Source organism: Hetaerina americana, unplaced genomic scaffold (assembly GCF_022747635.1).
Source record: "Hetaerina americana unplaced genomic scaffold, ioHetAmer1.1.p SCAF_5, whole genome shotgun sequence".
Classification (NCBI taxonomy): domain Eukaryota; kingdom Metazoa; phylum Arthropoda; class Insecta; order Odonata; family Calopterygidae; genus Hetaerina; species Hetaerina americana.
In genome coordinates, this window is record NW_027287095.1 from 26,039,287 (window position 1) to 26,055,115 (window position 15,829).

The 15,829-nt window shown below is 36.7% G+C and overlaps 1 protein-coding gene across 1 annotated transcript in view; it reads right to left on the bottom strand.

Moving 5' to 3' along the window:
- Nucleotides 1–636: 636 nt before the first annotated feature.
- kn (EBF transcription factor knot) overlaps nt 637–15,829 on the bottom strand; it is a 287,569-nt gene continuing 272,376 nt past the window's right edge. The window contains exons 10-16 of the mRNA XM_071591777.1: nt 14,642–14,768; nt 13,898–13,986; nt 12,962–13,065; nt 12,756–12,868; nt 9,936–10,145; nt 9,140–9,307; nt 637–2,401 (exon numbers count right to left, since the gene is read on the bottom strand). Coding sequence (XP_071447878.1) covers nt 2,400–2,401; nt 9,140–9,307; nt 9,936–10,145; nt 12,756–12,868; nt 12,962–13,065; nt 13,898–13,986; nt 14,642–14,768 — 813 coding nt within the window. The 3' untranslated portion in view covers nt 637–2,399. The remainder of the gene's footprint in view (nt 2,402–9,139; nt 9,308–9,935; nt 10,146–12,755; nt 12,869–12,961; nt 13,066–13,897; nt 13,987–14,641; nt 14,769–15,829) is intronic.

Consider the following 15,829-nt stretch of genomic DNA (forward strand, 5'->3'; position numbering starts at 1 on the left):
AATAAATGTTTTGAAAATATGATTCATGGAGTATGGGTGTTGGGGAAAAGAAATAGAGCAGATGGGGTATTTGGCTCTGCTAAATGAATCCATTTATAAGACGTTCAGGGTCACATTTCCAAGGCAATGTGAGAGGAATCGTATACTTGTAAAAAGGGAGAGGCAGTACGTATTCAGAGAGAATCCGCAAGGATTACTTTGTCCTGTACGTCTTTGTGCAGTCCTTTTTCCAAAAGATCTAGTTCAGATATGGAGAGGAAGAAGACTCGTTAGGGAATTGCTTTTAAACATGCGGGCCTAATTACACAAAACATTGTTTCGGTTACATTTGGAAGTCCTCTTTAAGAGCGAAATATTGGAATTTTTATTAAGAGGACATACACTGGGAAAAATTTGATGTTCGACGAGTCAGCGGAACAGGCTGGAGAGGCACGAAAGGTGAAGAAAATATGTAATACGATCAGCGCTACCGACTAGGATATGCTTCTTGAGAGAATGTTCAAAATTAGAGATATTTTCAAAGATAATTTCATAAAAAAAACCTAGAACAAACTTAAAATATTCATAAATGAATATAGAGCTGTTGATTTTGTAAAAAAATAAATTATGCTGAGCAGAAATTTCATTTACGTCCGACAAAAATTATCTATAACTATACGTTCGAGAGGATGACTATTTTTACAGATTTTCACAAGAGCCAAAGACGATCTTATGTAATTTTAATATAACTATTTAGTTGCTGATATTTTTAAAGCATTCTCATTCGTTTTCCTGCTAATCAAAAACATATTTTACGTTTGTATTGAAAAAGGATTTGATATGTGGATTCCTCAGGTAGGCTGGAGCAAACGAAAACAGGTAAAACTGGGAATTTATGGAGGAAATGTGAGCCTACGTAAAAGCATTGATGGCATTTGACTGTTTGCCTCACACTGAAACCATAACCCATGGCGCTCAACACGCGTGAGAAAAAGGCTGAAGGTAAGGTTCAAAAGTAAATCCACTTGAAAATGAAGGAGGCAATGAAAACAACTTCCTCTCCTCAATGGGGAATTCTCGCTTACAACCTTCGCATCTGGGACTCTGTATCATTCTGAGGATCTGCTATGGATGACCAGAAGTTAAAGGGATCCAGGAGAAGGCTGATGAGTGTTTTAAAGTATAAGATATAGTTATTTCTTTGTGAATGTGTGTTTTTACGTGTACGTGTATTGTATACGACTGTTCAACCCCAAAAAATGTACAAAACTATTGAGTGTTAGACGTCTCTGATAGATCTCCACATGATCGCGGGAGATGATCCTCATCCATCAATAAATACCACTATTTTTATATACGTTATATTATTATTTTTTTCCAGCTGGAAGCGATATGTATTATTGTATACTCTCATACATTTACATAGAAAAAAGTTTTAAAAACTATGACCGAGATGGTTGCGTCGAATGGGTTAGAGATAGAAGGAAAAAGAGGGCAGAGGAGGATTTGGAAGTTTGACTGGACGCGAGAAAAGGTCGCTCCTCCAACTTTTTTCCCAGCATTTTTTTTTTCAAAAATGGAACAACAAATCTTTCTCTTTGCTTCACCATGCAACACACACACGCGTCGATCGGAAAGGATATGTGAGTGCAACCGTCAAGTTAGACACACGTCGTTCGACGGTTGGTCGTCGTAAACTCGAAAAACGTTTCCTGCCAGGCCCAACCACACAAAAGTATCCTTACGTCTCACCATGGCTCCATCCTTTCCTTTCCACTTCCTTTCCGGCGAGGTGGAGAGACGTAAGGAGTGGTCGGGGACGCGTTACAAAGTGGGGTTGAGTGCACCTTGCGAAAACGTATTCGTCGTCACCATCAAGTTCGGCTGGATTTATCGATGTACTTATATACGTTCACTTTTCTCCTCAACTGGAAACCTATGCCGCAAAAAAACTTCGATAGTCACTATCTATAGTCAAACACTTCCGCAGCTTACCGCAAACAAAGATCACCATCACACACACACACACACATACACGCACGCAGTCACACACGCACACCGAAAAAAATTTCCGTAACGTTGAATACGAGACACAGAAAAGAGAGTTTTGGTGTCTTCCGTTCTGCGCATGCGCAGTGTTTATGTTATTGTTAGAAAAAAAATCTTTCGAAATACTATCACGCGACGCAGGCAACACCCTCAATCACTGTTGGCGTATCCGTGCGTTTCCTCCGATGGGGTAAGTGGAGGTTCTTGCGCTGAGACCAACGGGGATTAGTGGTGGAGTTCTTAAGGTGTGATGTGAGGAGTTGCTCGGAAGAGGGGTCACCAATGGAGGGCCTCACGATGCGGCGTCTCTAGACGGCTGACGGGAGTCAGAGTTTTTGATCTTGAAGGCCGCTCCACCAGTAATCCCCATCTCCTAGAAATAAACAAGATACATATATTTCAAATTGTCACAAGAAATTGAGTAAATATGTGGCTACATCATTTACGTGAAATTTCAGACAGATTACCGAACCTATTCTATAAATACGATGTATACATCCAAAAATAAAATATTGGTTTTCAAAATTTTGAGCTACTCGAAATTTTTTTTCAAATTTAGGTCCATCGTATTTTTATATTTCACTTTTAACTTTTAGCTTCTCAAAATATGAAATCACGGTTTCATTCAATACCATTTTCTTACCCACTTACGATTTTAAACAATTAATTATGAAAATATTATTGGATGTTTATAGTGCCAACACATCCATTAGGCGGACTGTAGCGTATTAAATTCGTGGAAATTGTGAATATTTTGGAAAATATATTCTCAAAAGAAAGAAAAAAGACGGCGGCCCTAAGGATGCGACGTATGATTGAATTTTTGAGTGATCAACACACAAATATTTAAGCGCTGAAAACTAGGTGACATATTTATTAACCTTCTTTGACAATTCACAGAGCATTCATTTTGTGCCCTCTGCATGCGTAGCATATCCTCAAATTGTACACGCATTAGGAAATACATATGAATGACGCCTTGAGATTGCTTATACACTCCTTGAATTCTCGAAACCCTTCAAAGATGGCCACTTTTTTGTTTGTGTATTAGAATGAGGAATTTGATTACAATTTAGGGTGCATCGATATTTTCAGTATTCTTTTTATTTTCAGTAAGTGCGTCATATATACACAGATTTAGTATTTAGCGAGGTTAGGCGAAGGACTTCAATCTGTAGCGGTGCTTAGTCCCTGGATCCAGCCCAACCCCAGATATAAAAATATATCATAAAACATTGATATGACTAATTTTCTGCCTGTGTTGGTGGGAATAATTAAACGGTAAAAATGTAGATGCTGAGGTCAGATAGAAATCAAAGAAGAAGACCAAGTACCTTCTTGTTCTTTTCCCTATTCTTTGGCCTCATTCTATTTTAAAAATATCCATCTGATTAAATTTATAAACACCATGGAGCTGTGCCAGAGATATTATCTGCTTTTCTATGCCACCAAACAATATTTATTATAGATATTTTACAGAGATGGTAATATTCCCATCATTAATATGAAATCCTACGAGTATACGGTTTCCGATGATTATTTAGCCACAAATATGCGCAACCAAATTCATTTGGTGCATTTTACTTCAAAAGATTGACGGAATGCACCAAACGTAATCCTAGATTATACGTGTCAATTTGACGGGCTGAGAGATCACGGATGGCGCCAAACGAAAGGAGCAATACCGGAAGACAAAAAATTCATTATTTTAAATTCAAAATGCATAAATTTACCTAAAATTTCAATTTTTTCTCAGGTTATTATTACTATGAAAATCATCTCAAATAGAATAATATTTAACAAAAATAGTGACAGAAATATTTTTCAAGAAAAAGTTCAAAATTATCGCTTTTCGTATTCCACTTTCACTTATTTCCTTGATTTTATCTGACTGAGACGACCCCTTTCTAATCGCTTTGATTTTTTACTATAGGCTTTCTAACTTTTGAGGCACAAGACACAAAGTGATGATACAGTAGAAGAAGAAAAAGGGCAGAATGACGAAGGACAAAGGTATTTATCGTAAAACGGAAATCGGCTGATTGAAACTCGGAAAAGTAAACAAGAGGACGACATCGGAGATAATCAAAATGATGCCATAATAACAAGGAGGAGAAGAGATATCGTATGCGAATTTGGAAAGACAAATTGAAAAACTTTAGAGGAATACCTGCCCCCATGAAACCATTTTCGGGGGTGATTTCAATGATGGTTGTGGCTCAAAGAGTAACTTCAGTGAAGGAGAGCTCGACCTCAAGCGGAGGATGTTGAAGTAACAGAAAATTGTCGTTCTTCGTGATTGGTCGCTGGTTGGAAAGGCGCAGCAAAGTATGGGAGGACTAGTGGAAACGTGATAAGGCGATGAAGAGAGGGAGATGTGCAAAAAGATCTCATAAAAGAAGCGCTAATTAAAAAAGTGTTATTTTTTAATTGCTCAGAAAAAAATAAACGCTCATCAGATGCGTGTCCTTTGCGTAGCTACGGGGTCACTAAAATCCAATTTGCGTTGAAAGAGTTGATTTTTCAAATTGACCTCATTGTTCAAGGACAGGGCACTCTTTGAACGGGACGAAAAACTTTCTGTTTCATTGATATATCGGCGAACGGTCGCACTGAAGCATAGCTTCTTGGAAATACCAAATTTTTCAGATTCTAGCTGAAGCGAGTTTGACACCATATGACAAGGGATTTAAGTAAAGCGTGGGCATAACAGAAATCATCTGATTTCGAGAACAAAGGCGGCGTTATTTTCTCGGTCGTGTGGGGAAGGTTGGGCGAGCGAGAAAGTAGAGGAGCGTGAGAATTTCGTTGAAAGTGGACCGTGTTGGCTTGGGAGAATATAAGAGGGAAGGGTGGGAGGCAAGGATCAGATAGAGGGCGGGAGGGAGGAAGTTTGGTGGTGTGGGGTGTGGTGCGGGAAAGGGAACAGAGCGGGAGATGAAAAGTTTATGCGCCCACTTAGCGCGCGATACGGAGGCGGCCCGACGCCTCCATGGGAAGACACCGGCGTACCGTGGCGCCCGGCAATACCCAACTCTTTATTATTCAGATGGGTGTCGGAGGGCGAGGGGTTCCGCGCTCCGGGCGCAAGGGCCGTGGGTGTGAGAGCACAAAAATGTTCGAATAGGGTGGGAAGGGAGAGGGAGGAGCGCAGAGGGAAAGTCGGGCCCGACTGGGTACAGGGATGGGCGAATGGGCCGAGTTCAAGAGGATTAACCCTCTGGGGGGGGGGGGATGATGATGAAGGAGAATAGACGGACATCGACGTGATTTGATGTCAACTTGACCGGACTACATTATTTTATTCCATTGGGTTCAGTTTGACACGCAAAAATGATCGCTCTTTACCTTTTGTTTCTGCTAAATTTATCAATTTTCAGGCATTCCTGGAAAAATAAATCAAATAGGGTCGGAAATAGAGATTTTGAAAATGAATGACTTCAACGAAGACTATTAAAATACGAAATTTCAACACAAACGAGGATGAATGAAAATAAAACTTCTATTTTTTTTCTTAGTTTGTAATGGCCAAGAGCAGCCCTGAATAGTAGATGTAAAACAAAGTGAGTAGATGTAAAACAAGCTGAAAGGGTCCCGGCTATCTGATTAACTCTGATTACACATTAGCTAATCCCAAGCTTTGTTATCCCAAGAAAACTGTGATAAAAAGATTGGGTAACAAATTGAAAGGTACCTGAGATCCCCCTATGCGAGGCCATATCCAATTTCATTGGGTAAAAACCCTCAAAGCCAACTTAATCTAACAAAATATTTAAAACAAAATGTCCACAGGAGTGAAAAAATTCTCTTTCAGTTCCTTCACTGCTGGAAGCCCCCAGCTTATAGTTAGTCAAAAAAATTTCAGAATACGATTATTGTAAACCAATAGGCGTCTATTCTCGTTAAAGTGGCTGCTTTCTCTATAGAAACCGTGTGTACACAAACGCTCGAAATATGAGTAAAATTAAGTGATTATATTTCTACAGCAACGTGTTTTTCGGAAGCCATTTTGAAATACTTCGTCAAAATTAACTGTTCAGTTAGCCAATTGACTTACATGCTACATAAGACATATGTCTAGTATAAGTGATAGATCGCTACGTAGTTCATACTGCCAGCTGAAAGTTGGAATTTATGGAAGGCCAGATGCAATTCTTTTCGTCATTATTTTTAAGAGATACATTGTTTATTAATTGAGAAAATTAGCCTGACTAAAAAGCTGTTAAATTATTGTACATCCTGTCAGTTACTGCACCAGGCAGTAACTGCTGAATATTAATGATGAAACCAAAAGCTTGGCAGGTGATGTAAAACAACTTCAATCTGAATTTTGTAAAATGAGGTTATCGTTGCATATTGTTCGGAAATCGCCGCAGTTATATTTCGTTGAAAAGCGCTCAGCACAACTTCTTTTTCATTTTTAAATTTCAGTAGAAGACTTGGGATCTTTCCGAGTATACTATGTTTAGGAAGTAAACGTTCGTTCAATCGGATCCTCTGGGGGCCTTTGTTCTGGGATACCTTCAGCATCAGTCACTTAGGTCAGCCAATTTAGTCTGAGTACTAGAGAGGTTACCTTATACTTGTACTTTTAGGATATTAACAAATCTCCAGAATGAATGGATTTAGAAATTCATCATATGAGAAGAATGAAATGAAGCTAAAAACGTAACTTTTAAGAGTGATATTTACAGGATATATCTTACAGGATCTGAACAGCAGGAATGGGATAATGCTTTTTCGACTGCTATGATAGAATGGAGCAGCGATAAATCTAAAAATATCTCCAGGGAGAAGATTCTCTTGAACCAATGCCATAGACATGGCAGCGAAAAAATATACGCTTGTCTACAACATACCACAACGAGAGCAGAACGAAGTATGCTTATGACGATATTGCGAGAGTAACATAAATTTATAAAAGAGTAGGTAGAAATCTAGAACGCTAGGATTATGAATGCGGACATTGGAAAACAAGCATTACTTAAATAATCTGGAAATAATTATCGAATCACTGTAAAGAGAAATAATTATTTGCAAAAAGAATAACTATTGGAAACCACACAAGGAGATACATATAGAAGATGATTGGGAACGTACGTCTAATTTACCAGATTGAAGTAAAATAAGAGATTTAGGAATCAAGTAAAGTAGTGAAAAAGTTATTTGGCATTAGTTGTAGTAAAGGACCTTGTTGAATTTTACAAATCTGAAGAAAACAATAAGGATGCATTGGTAAGAAGAGAGATCGAAGAAAACCATACCGAGAACTCCATTCCAACGACCCCAAGAGAAAGATTTGAATAATCGCTAAACACAAAATCGGTCAAAGAGAGACGAAAAGATAAAGCGAAAATAATCAAAGCCGTTAAGAAACATATAGAATGATGAATTCCTTCGAAAAACAAGGTGGATCATGGATAAAGTAGCGCTGATTTGAAAAAATAGAGAGAGTGCAATAAATGAACAGCTGAGGAAGGACAAGATGAAAGCAAAATAAGGAAATAAAATAATCCCAAAGAAAATACGGAATAGAAAAGGATGGATTTACAATCTCTGTGAAGGAGTGCAGCCTCACTATGCTCGTGAAAAAGATGAAGTTTTGTATACTATAAATTTCAGTAAATGAATTTGAAGACAAATAAGTGTCATGCGAATTGTCTCGTATTGATTGAAATTAGAAGGCAATTGACAAATAAAGACTGAATGTAAGAAATGGATGAAGCCAAGATGTCGGGAATAGAAAAATACCATTGATATTAATAGGTTAATTAATAATAAATCGGGAATTAAAACTTTGATCAATTGTGATATCTAAAAAGAGGGCAGGACATTGACGAGTGCTGTAGTTTTTCCTCCAAAAATTAAAAGTACCCATAATTTGTTCTCAATGTCGAAAGTTTTCTCATCTACTGGGAGATATTTCGAGAAAGTGAAAATTTATTTAAACTTAGAACGAGCGAAGAATCAAGAAAAAAATTCCTGTTTGCTTCTCTTTTTTCTTTCTCAAAAGAAATCCTCGTTGCCTTCGCGGATATGAGAAAAGGCAATGGAGACGTGAACTGGGAAGTGATGAAAAGAATCCTTAAGAAATTTTGAATTAGTGAACTACAATAGCAGACAAATGATAAACACTCTTTTTCAGAGGGCGGGAGACAATAATCAAGCCCTTGAACTCAGAGAAATCCAGGAATGGTGCAATAAAAATGACACCGGGCAATGCCATATTTGCGTAATAGTTAATTTGTTACTTCTAAAACAATAAAGAACGAAGCAAGAGGGCCTAAATAGGCAATACATCACCACGTAAAGAAGACTTTAACTTAGAAAAAGAGGCAATTAAAAATATAAGCTAAGCTCGAATGTAGACTACCTAAGATTAAAACAAACTTTCATTTGGATTTAATTACAACTGATGTAAATATTTCAACACATTAGTAGTAGAAATAAAAAGGACAGTATCCCTATGAAGCTCGATGAATAAAAAAAGAGGGTGAGATCTATGAGAAGAGGAGGAAAACTAAACGACGTATTCCGAGGTACAGTATTTTCCTGAAGATGGTATAGTTGAAGGTACCAGAGAAGGGAAGTATCATACAGAGAGGCAAATGGATTAAAAACGAAAAGCAAATTGTAAAGTACACGAACTAAAGAAATGCAGAATGAAGCGGAATTTAATGGAATGGTAGAGGAAAGAGGTTTTGAACTGAGCTACACTTTAATGTTACCATTAATAACTTGTGGTGACAAATGCTTATAAGAAACTTTATATCTTTAAGCATATCGATTGTGGACAAATATTGCAAACAGCGATCTAAACTAATTCATAATCAGTATCATATATTGGAGTAATACCTTACCTCAAAAGAACTGCAGGTAAATGACGAGTATATGTTGAAAACGCGGTCAGTGATTAATAAAATTGCAGGAGTGGAAAATAGCAATTGTTTTAATCCCAGTAAATCCAACCTCAAAGTAGATTGGAATACGTAACACATGTAATGACAAGGGTTCTGTATGCCATTTAGAATGATAATACAATCTAGTATCTTAATGCAGATTTGTTGATAATACGGCTAGGTTTGTGGTTAAAGAGGTTTTAAAAACTTACATTGCACGGTTAGGTGGTGCCAGCTAGTGGGTGTCGCCTGAAATCCGGTGTGGGTGTGCGCGGAAGAATGCGCTGGCGCAGGCGCGAACGGAGCGAAGGCACTTTTTTCTTTCGCCGCAAGGTGGCTGAACTGGTACTGAGAACCGCCATACGAATTGGGAGACGTCACTAAAATGTTGAAATTACAGTCACATGAGTATGAGGTATCACATATGAAATACGCTAATATTAAACCAACGACATAAAGTTTTAATGGATTAAGCTGTATTACATTTTATATGAAGCTTTGTCATCAGTAAAAGATGTTATCAAATATTTTACATAATTTATTTATTAAATTAGAAAATTTAGCATGATACAGGCAGGTAAAGAAATTGTGGACTTATGTTCAAGGTAGGTGCCCAAAAATAAGTGACAAAGGAAAAACTTTTAACAATATTAGTCTGTACTTTTCAATATTTATGAGTAAATTAACTTTTTCCAGAAAAGATTAATAAGGCAATTTAAATTGATAAATCGACGCTGAAATCCCTTTGGGTACTTTTTAATGTACTTCAGCGTATTGCTGAATTCCTGTGTTTTGTAAGGCTAAAAATACACTTTAAAATTACCTAGAGAGTTAAACTCTATAGTATTTCGATTTAATAAGAACATTAACATGTAGAGGAATGAAGGAAAAGAGGAAAGACCACGGATTCCCTAAGCCGGTATTTGACGGTAACTGGGAAAGACACAAAAGAGGAACACAACATCGAAATTCAAATTCCTCCACCACCCCCTGAATGGCAATACTCACGCGAGGCGTTGAAGAAAGTTCCCCCCGAGGCCGGCGAGGTGACTGGCGCTGCCGTCGAGGAGGCGGGTGAGGGGGCGTAGTTGGCGGCGGAGGAGGCCGTGGTGGTGGTGTAGGGGGCCGCGGCGGCAGTGGAGGAGGAGTGAGGTGTGGAGGCGGCCGAGGAGGCGTAACCACGCGGCGACACGCTCTGCTGTCCTCTAGCGTACTCCTCTAGAAAAAAAACCCTACCAGTGAGACAGAGCAACGGAGAAAGAGAGTTAAAATAAGACGGCGGATGGGGAGGGAGACATCTCTCGGGGGCAATCTGACAACACCGGTTAAGGAATACCATCTCCTCACCAGCCAAGTCGGTGACCCTAGCCTGAAGGGACTCTAATGGGGAGATGCGGTGAAGAGATATTTATTTCTTTTTTCAAAGAGGGATTTCATGACCGACGGCCACAATGGATTCCACTTTTTCATCAAAGTTTACATTAATTCACACACGGGAAATCATGCTCAATTTTCTAAACAAGATCATTAAGATTTAAAACCAAAGTCTGTGAAAAGAATGTTAATAGGAATTATCTATGTACAACTGTAAAAACACTTACTTCAATAAAATATTATGGAAATCTTAAAGGATTGAAATCATGGGAAGTAATGATCCGATACATAGCTTTAAATTCGAAAAGAGTGGAATAACATAGTATCTTATGGAAGAAGACGAATAGTTCATCAAATTGAAATTGGATTATGTTTTAAAAAGTTAATTACATACCCTTATACAATTAAATGAATTGAAATATTTAACTATCAATATCGTGACTTAAGACAGTTTCACAGAAGAAAAAAATACCTCCAAAATTTACTATTGATGATTGATAACATGATATAGTTATGAAATAAGTTTTGAAACTTCTTATTATAGTAAAGATAGGGGTCAATTAAAATATAAAGCGTTTCGCATAACCCACTCGTTCAAGTTCCAAAAAAGTTATATCTCCTTGAGGCTAGGTGACAAAAGGTACACTTCTACAATGCGCATTGCATACCCTCAGGATACTCGTGAAACATTCAATTTTTATACATTTCCGCTATTTGACCTCAATACGCACAGATGTAAATTTACTATATTACTTTTACAATGAATTGATAAAATTTATACAGAGCAGCTAGCCCTGAAAAAAATTCAATGAATGGGGTTTAACGTACACGGCTGGAGTCGACCGATATTGTGAAAAAATTAATTAACCCAGCATAAAATAATCAGCGACAAAAAATATGGGTTTCATGATGAACAGAAAATTATGGATGAATATCATTATGATTTTAGCCGTGAAGTTTGGCTAGAAATTACTATTAAAATGAAAAATAATCAGCAATTAGGCGTCCATAAATTTAAAGCAATTGTTCCGCAGTTTTAATGAAAGAAATGTACGCAGTTACCCATGGAAATATGAAAGCCCTTGCAAATCAACAGCGTTTTAATTGGGGTAATTAACCCCTACTGGGGACGAACATTTAAATTTGGAATGCCAAGTAACTTGAATGATCAATCATAAAGGTAATTGATTTTCCACGGTACCTTTTTGTCTATCGATTAGAGATAGTGTGTGCTGTCTCGTAAAGAAATGAATGCAATCCGATCCATATGAGATGGGCTGTAATAGGGATGAATCCTCGTCTACTGCCATACACCATCATATATAAGGGGCAAATAAAGACGAAAAAAATTGAGCATCACCCTTGGTTATGACAAGAAAATTTTCCTAGTCCAATCAAAAATTTAAATGAACATTCAGAATATGATAAACGACAACAACAAAAAACCTTCGCAGAAACAATTCTATTTCATAACATTTGTTCATTCATTTAAAAGTAATTATGAAGCATTTTCTGAATGATTCACGAAAATTTGAGAACAGGTACTTCTTTTAAATTTAACTTTTAAAGTTTTCAATTTCGGACCATTTTAGAGTATGCAGGGGTTTACAAAGGAGAGTATTTAAAATTTAAAGGAAATTTCTGAAAGTTTTTAAAATTTGTTTACCCTATTTTAGGAAGAAGATGAGTGATGAATAGAAGCATCTCACATGCGCAAAACATATCCAGTAACTTAGTATTGATATTGATTAATTAAAATACTCATGACCAGTAGTAATTTCAACGAAACATTTATTTATACGGAGTTAAAATTATTTAATTTTGTAATAGAATGATACTGATGAAAAAATGAATCAGATGATAAAAATTTGACAGAATTAAAGTGCTTGAAAATCTAGATTCCGGAAGAAAGGCACCGTTTACACAAAGGAGCTAATAACGATTGAATATAGCTAAAGGTAATGATATCTCTGAAGTTATTTCTTGTATGCATAAACGTTACGATCGAAACTACACTGGGTTTAATTTTATTTAGTGGAAAAAACTAAACTGATATTTTGACAATCATGAAATAAATTAGGAATACCATGACGTAAATTTTGAACTGATTCTTGCTCTCCTCAATTTGGGATGGATTTTTGATTAAAAAGGGTGACATTTTTTTCTCGTACGGTAATGTTCAAAAATAAAAATGACATATGGCTCGCTTATAAAACGAGATTCACTTGATAGGCGGGGCAGGGACAAGCACCACACACTCTATCCGTCTCAGCAAACAAATTTTCCGCATAACGGAGATACATAGAACGAATACACGTATAAATAAGAACTAAAGAGTCGTCTCACGGACGGGATGAGATGAAATATGGGTGGATCAGGGCGTAGGAGGGGGATCGTGGACACAGTGACGCTAACTGCAGGTCATTCATTCCATGTATTGTGTATTAGCCGCACCTTCGTTCCACTGACCGTTTCCATTCTCCTGCACGCTGACAGCCAACTGGCCCGTGTAAGTGTTGAAACCCGCGGCGGCCGCCGCAGCCGCCGCTGAAGTCATCCCAGCCGCGCTGCCCCCGGATCCGTTGGGGACTCCTGCGGCCGCGGCGGCGGCTGCGGCAGCCGCCGCCGCTGCCGCCGCCGCCGTCGCCGTGGCGGGGGACCTCGGGGGTGGGGGTGGAGCGGAGGCGGCCAGCGCTAGTTGGTTGTTGCGGGGCATGCTGTATAACGCTTCGGCCAAGTCCGCCGCCCTCTTCAGGATGATCTCCTGCGGAAACGATTTGGGGAATCAGCGGAGGCAAATACTTCCCTTTCGAGGGATGACTGGAATCTAAAGACTCGACCGTGAGGAAGTCAACGGAAAATCTTGGAAAAGAACTGGACGTCCGTTCTGATAATTACTTCTCTTCTTTTTTTTGATTGTATGCTCAATCAGTTGGAAATTGACTATAAAAATTAGTGAATGCATTTAGAAATACCCATGTAACCATCAGCCGGAACACGTGATAACATGTTCCATTTTCGTATCGAATATAGATTTAATATACCGCTGGTACAAAATATAATATAGCAGACCTGAGTTTCCTTGCTCAAAGAAATTAAAAAGATCAGCTACTTAATGCAGAGGTCACTTATTTCTCAGATAAAAGCATGAAAGTCCAGATAAAAAGGATCTTAAACTATTTCTACATATGAAAATTAGAGGAAAGGATTTTTCATTTAAACACAATAATTTATATTTTAAGCCAGGCCAATTATGCAATTATGCTGAGCCTTCTTTGTTGGTCCCTATAACTTTTCATTAAAAAAATGACAACGTATTAAAATAACTTGTTTAAATATTCTACATTAAGCAAGTCAAATTAAATTAAACATTAAAACAGTAGGATCAACATGCAATAATAGGATTAAATTTTAATGGACCGGCTAATGATAATACACTGAAAAAGACAGACTAAAAGACTTTGTGGGTTTTCTTGGAGTTCATAAATGTCAACGTCATAAGTTGAACGCGTGAAGTGTTTTAAATTTACTTTGGAGGAAATTCTTATGAGAGGTGGGGTAAATGGGCATGGGGAATTAGTAAATTGTCAACTTACCTTCGGAAGCTTTTCCGGGTCCCCTGGATGTCGTGGGATTAGTTTTTGCAGACGTTGAAAACCATAGTCTATTGTGGGTTCGTTGAGAGCTGCGAAAGAATATAGTTAGGTCTCCTTAGTACACTTTTGTTTTTCGTCTGAGTAAAAACATGACAATAACTCTTGATGGCTTGTAATTTGTGTGCCTAATTTGATCACAAACATGTTGAAATATTCCGAAATATTAACTTGACTAAATCCACTGTGATTGACAAGTGTTTGAACAATTGAATAATGATCTCGTACTATGTATACTATATTGTATATGTAGATACAACTAAAATAGATTGTAAAAATAGCATTTTAAGACGTTCGCCAATGATCGATACATTATATATATATATATATATATATATATATATATATATATATACACACACATATATAGTAATATTTTATGTATGTATATATATATATATATATATATATATATATATATATATATATATATATATGTATATTCCAAACATGTAATTAAAAAGTATGAGAAATTGAGGGATATTACCTTGTTTACAGTTACAACAATCATTAGTTAAATAAAATTCAGAAGCAACAAAATTTTTATACAAAGTGTTTAGTAATGCATACGCTAATTTTAGTGCAACTTTAAAACCGGCATCAATTTGAAATAAATTGACCCAAATCTGAAATGAGAATGAGCGACGTTTTCTGCGCCATAATAATGGAGAGAAGGGTTTTACTTACAGACATAAACGAATCTCCCAGGAGCCCCTTTGCAGAATTGCTTCGACTTGTACGACAGCGTGACCTCTACAACTCCAGGAATATGCCGCGGAGGAGTTTGAACACGTATTGCGTGAGATGTGATGAGCTAAAGAAAAACAGAGGGACGGAGATAACGCAAAAATCCACTTATCCCGGCTATTTTAAGCAATAAAATACTAATCAAAAATAGGCAAACATTATGCGTACTCTTACAGCATGAACTTGGTGGATTACTTCTACAATGCATGAGCAAATGATTTTTAACACCTATAGCCTATGAAGTTATCCAACGAAAGTGAAATGGAACAATGGCTTGAAATTTTACGGGATATCACATGGACTATACTAGACAAAGTCAAAGCAAACTTTAAAAATTTCAATTTATAAAGAGAAATGAAAAAGAGTTTTGGAGAGCCAAATTCATAATTTAAATAATGTTAAGTACTTATAATCATCTGTTTTCATTGATGATGATTATGATGTACCCTCTGATCGCATTCATACCTTCTAATAATGAAAATATTTTCGTTATATAAATTTTGATTTCAGCAAGGAACATGAAATTTTTTTCCATAACTTTCGGAAAAAATTAAGAATTCTTAAACTCGGGAAATCCCACCACTGAAAGAATAATTCACAAACATATTCTACTATCATCCTCATCTCATCTATCTATCTATTTAATTATTAAAAAATATATTGAACACTTTATCATGATAAATGTGGAAAATATATTTCTACGACAAGAAAACATACAATTTTTTCGTGTTCTCTTAGGTAAATGCTAATTTACATAATAATGATAATTAAGGTAATGCTAAATAACATCATGCTAATTTAAAAAAATATTTTTGAAACTCTTTTACAATGAAGACGGCGTGACTCTTAAAAAGAGAGAGGAAGGGAGTCTTTTTCAGATAATTACTGAATTTCACAATAATTTGAGGGCCGCTTTTAAATTTGAAATGATTTTCATTGACTCAAATCATTAAAAGTACACAAAAAATTACATATTATCGTATTTAAATAAAAAATACATGAAGTTCAGTTGAAATTTAATAAAAAATGTCTGAAATTTATTTAAATGAACGTGAATTCTGTTCATTATGACATGAGAGATTTTTATAATAATTTAAGGAAACACCTTTATGAAATATTTTACTCACG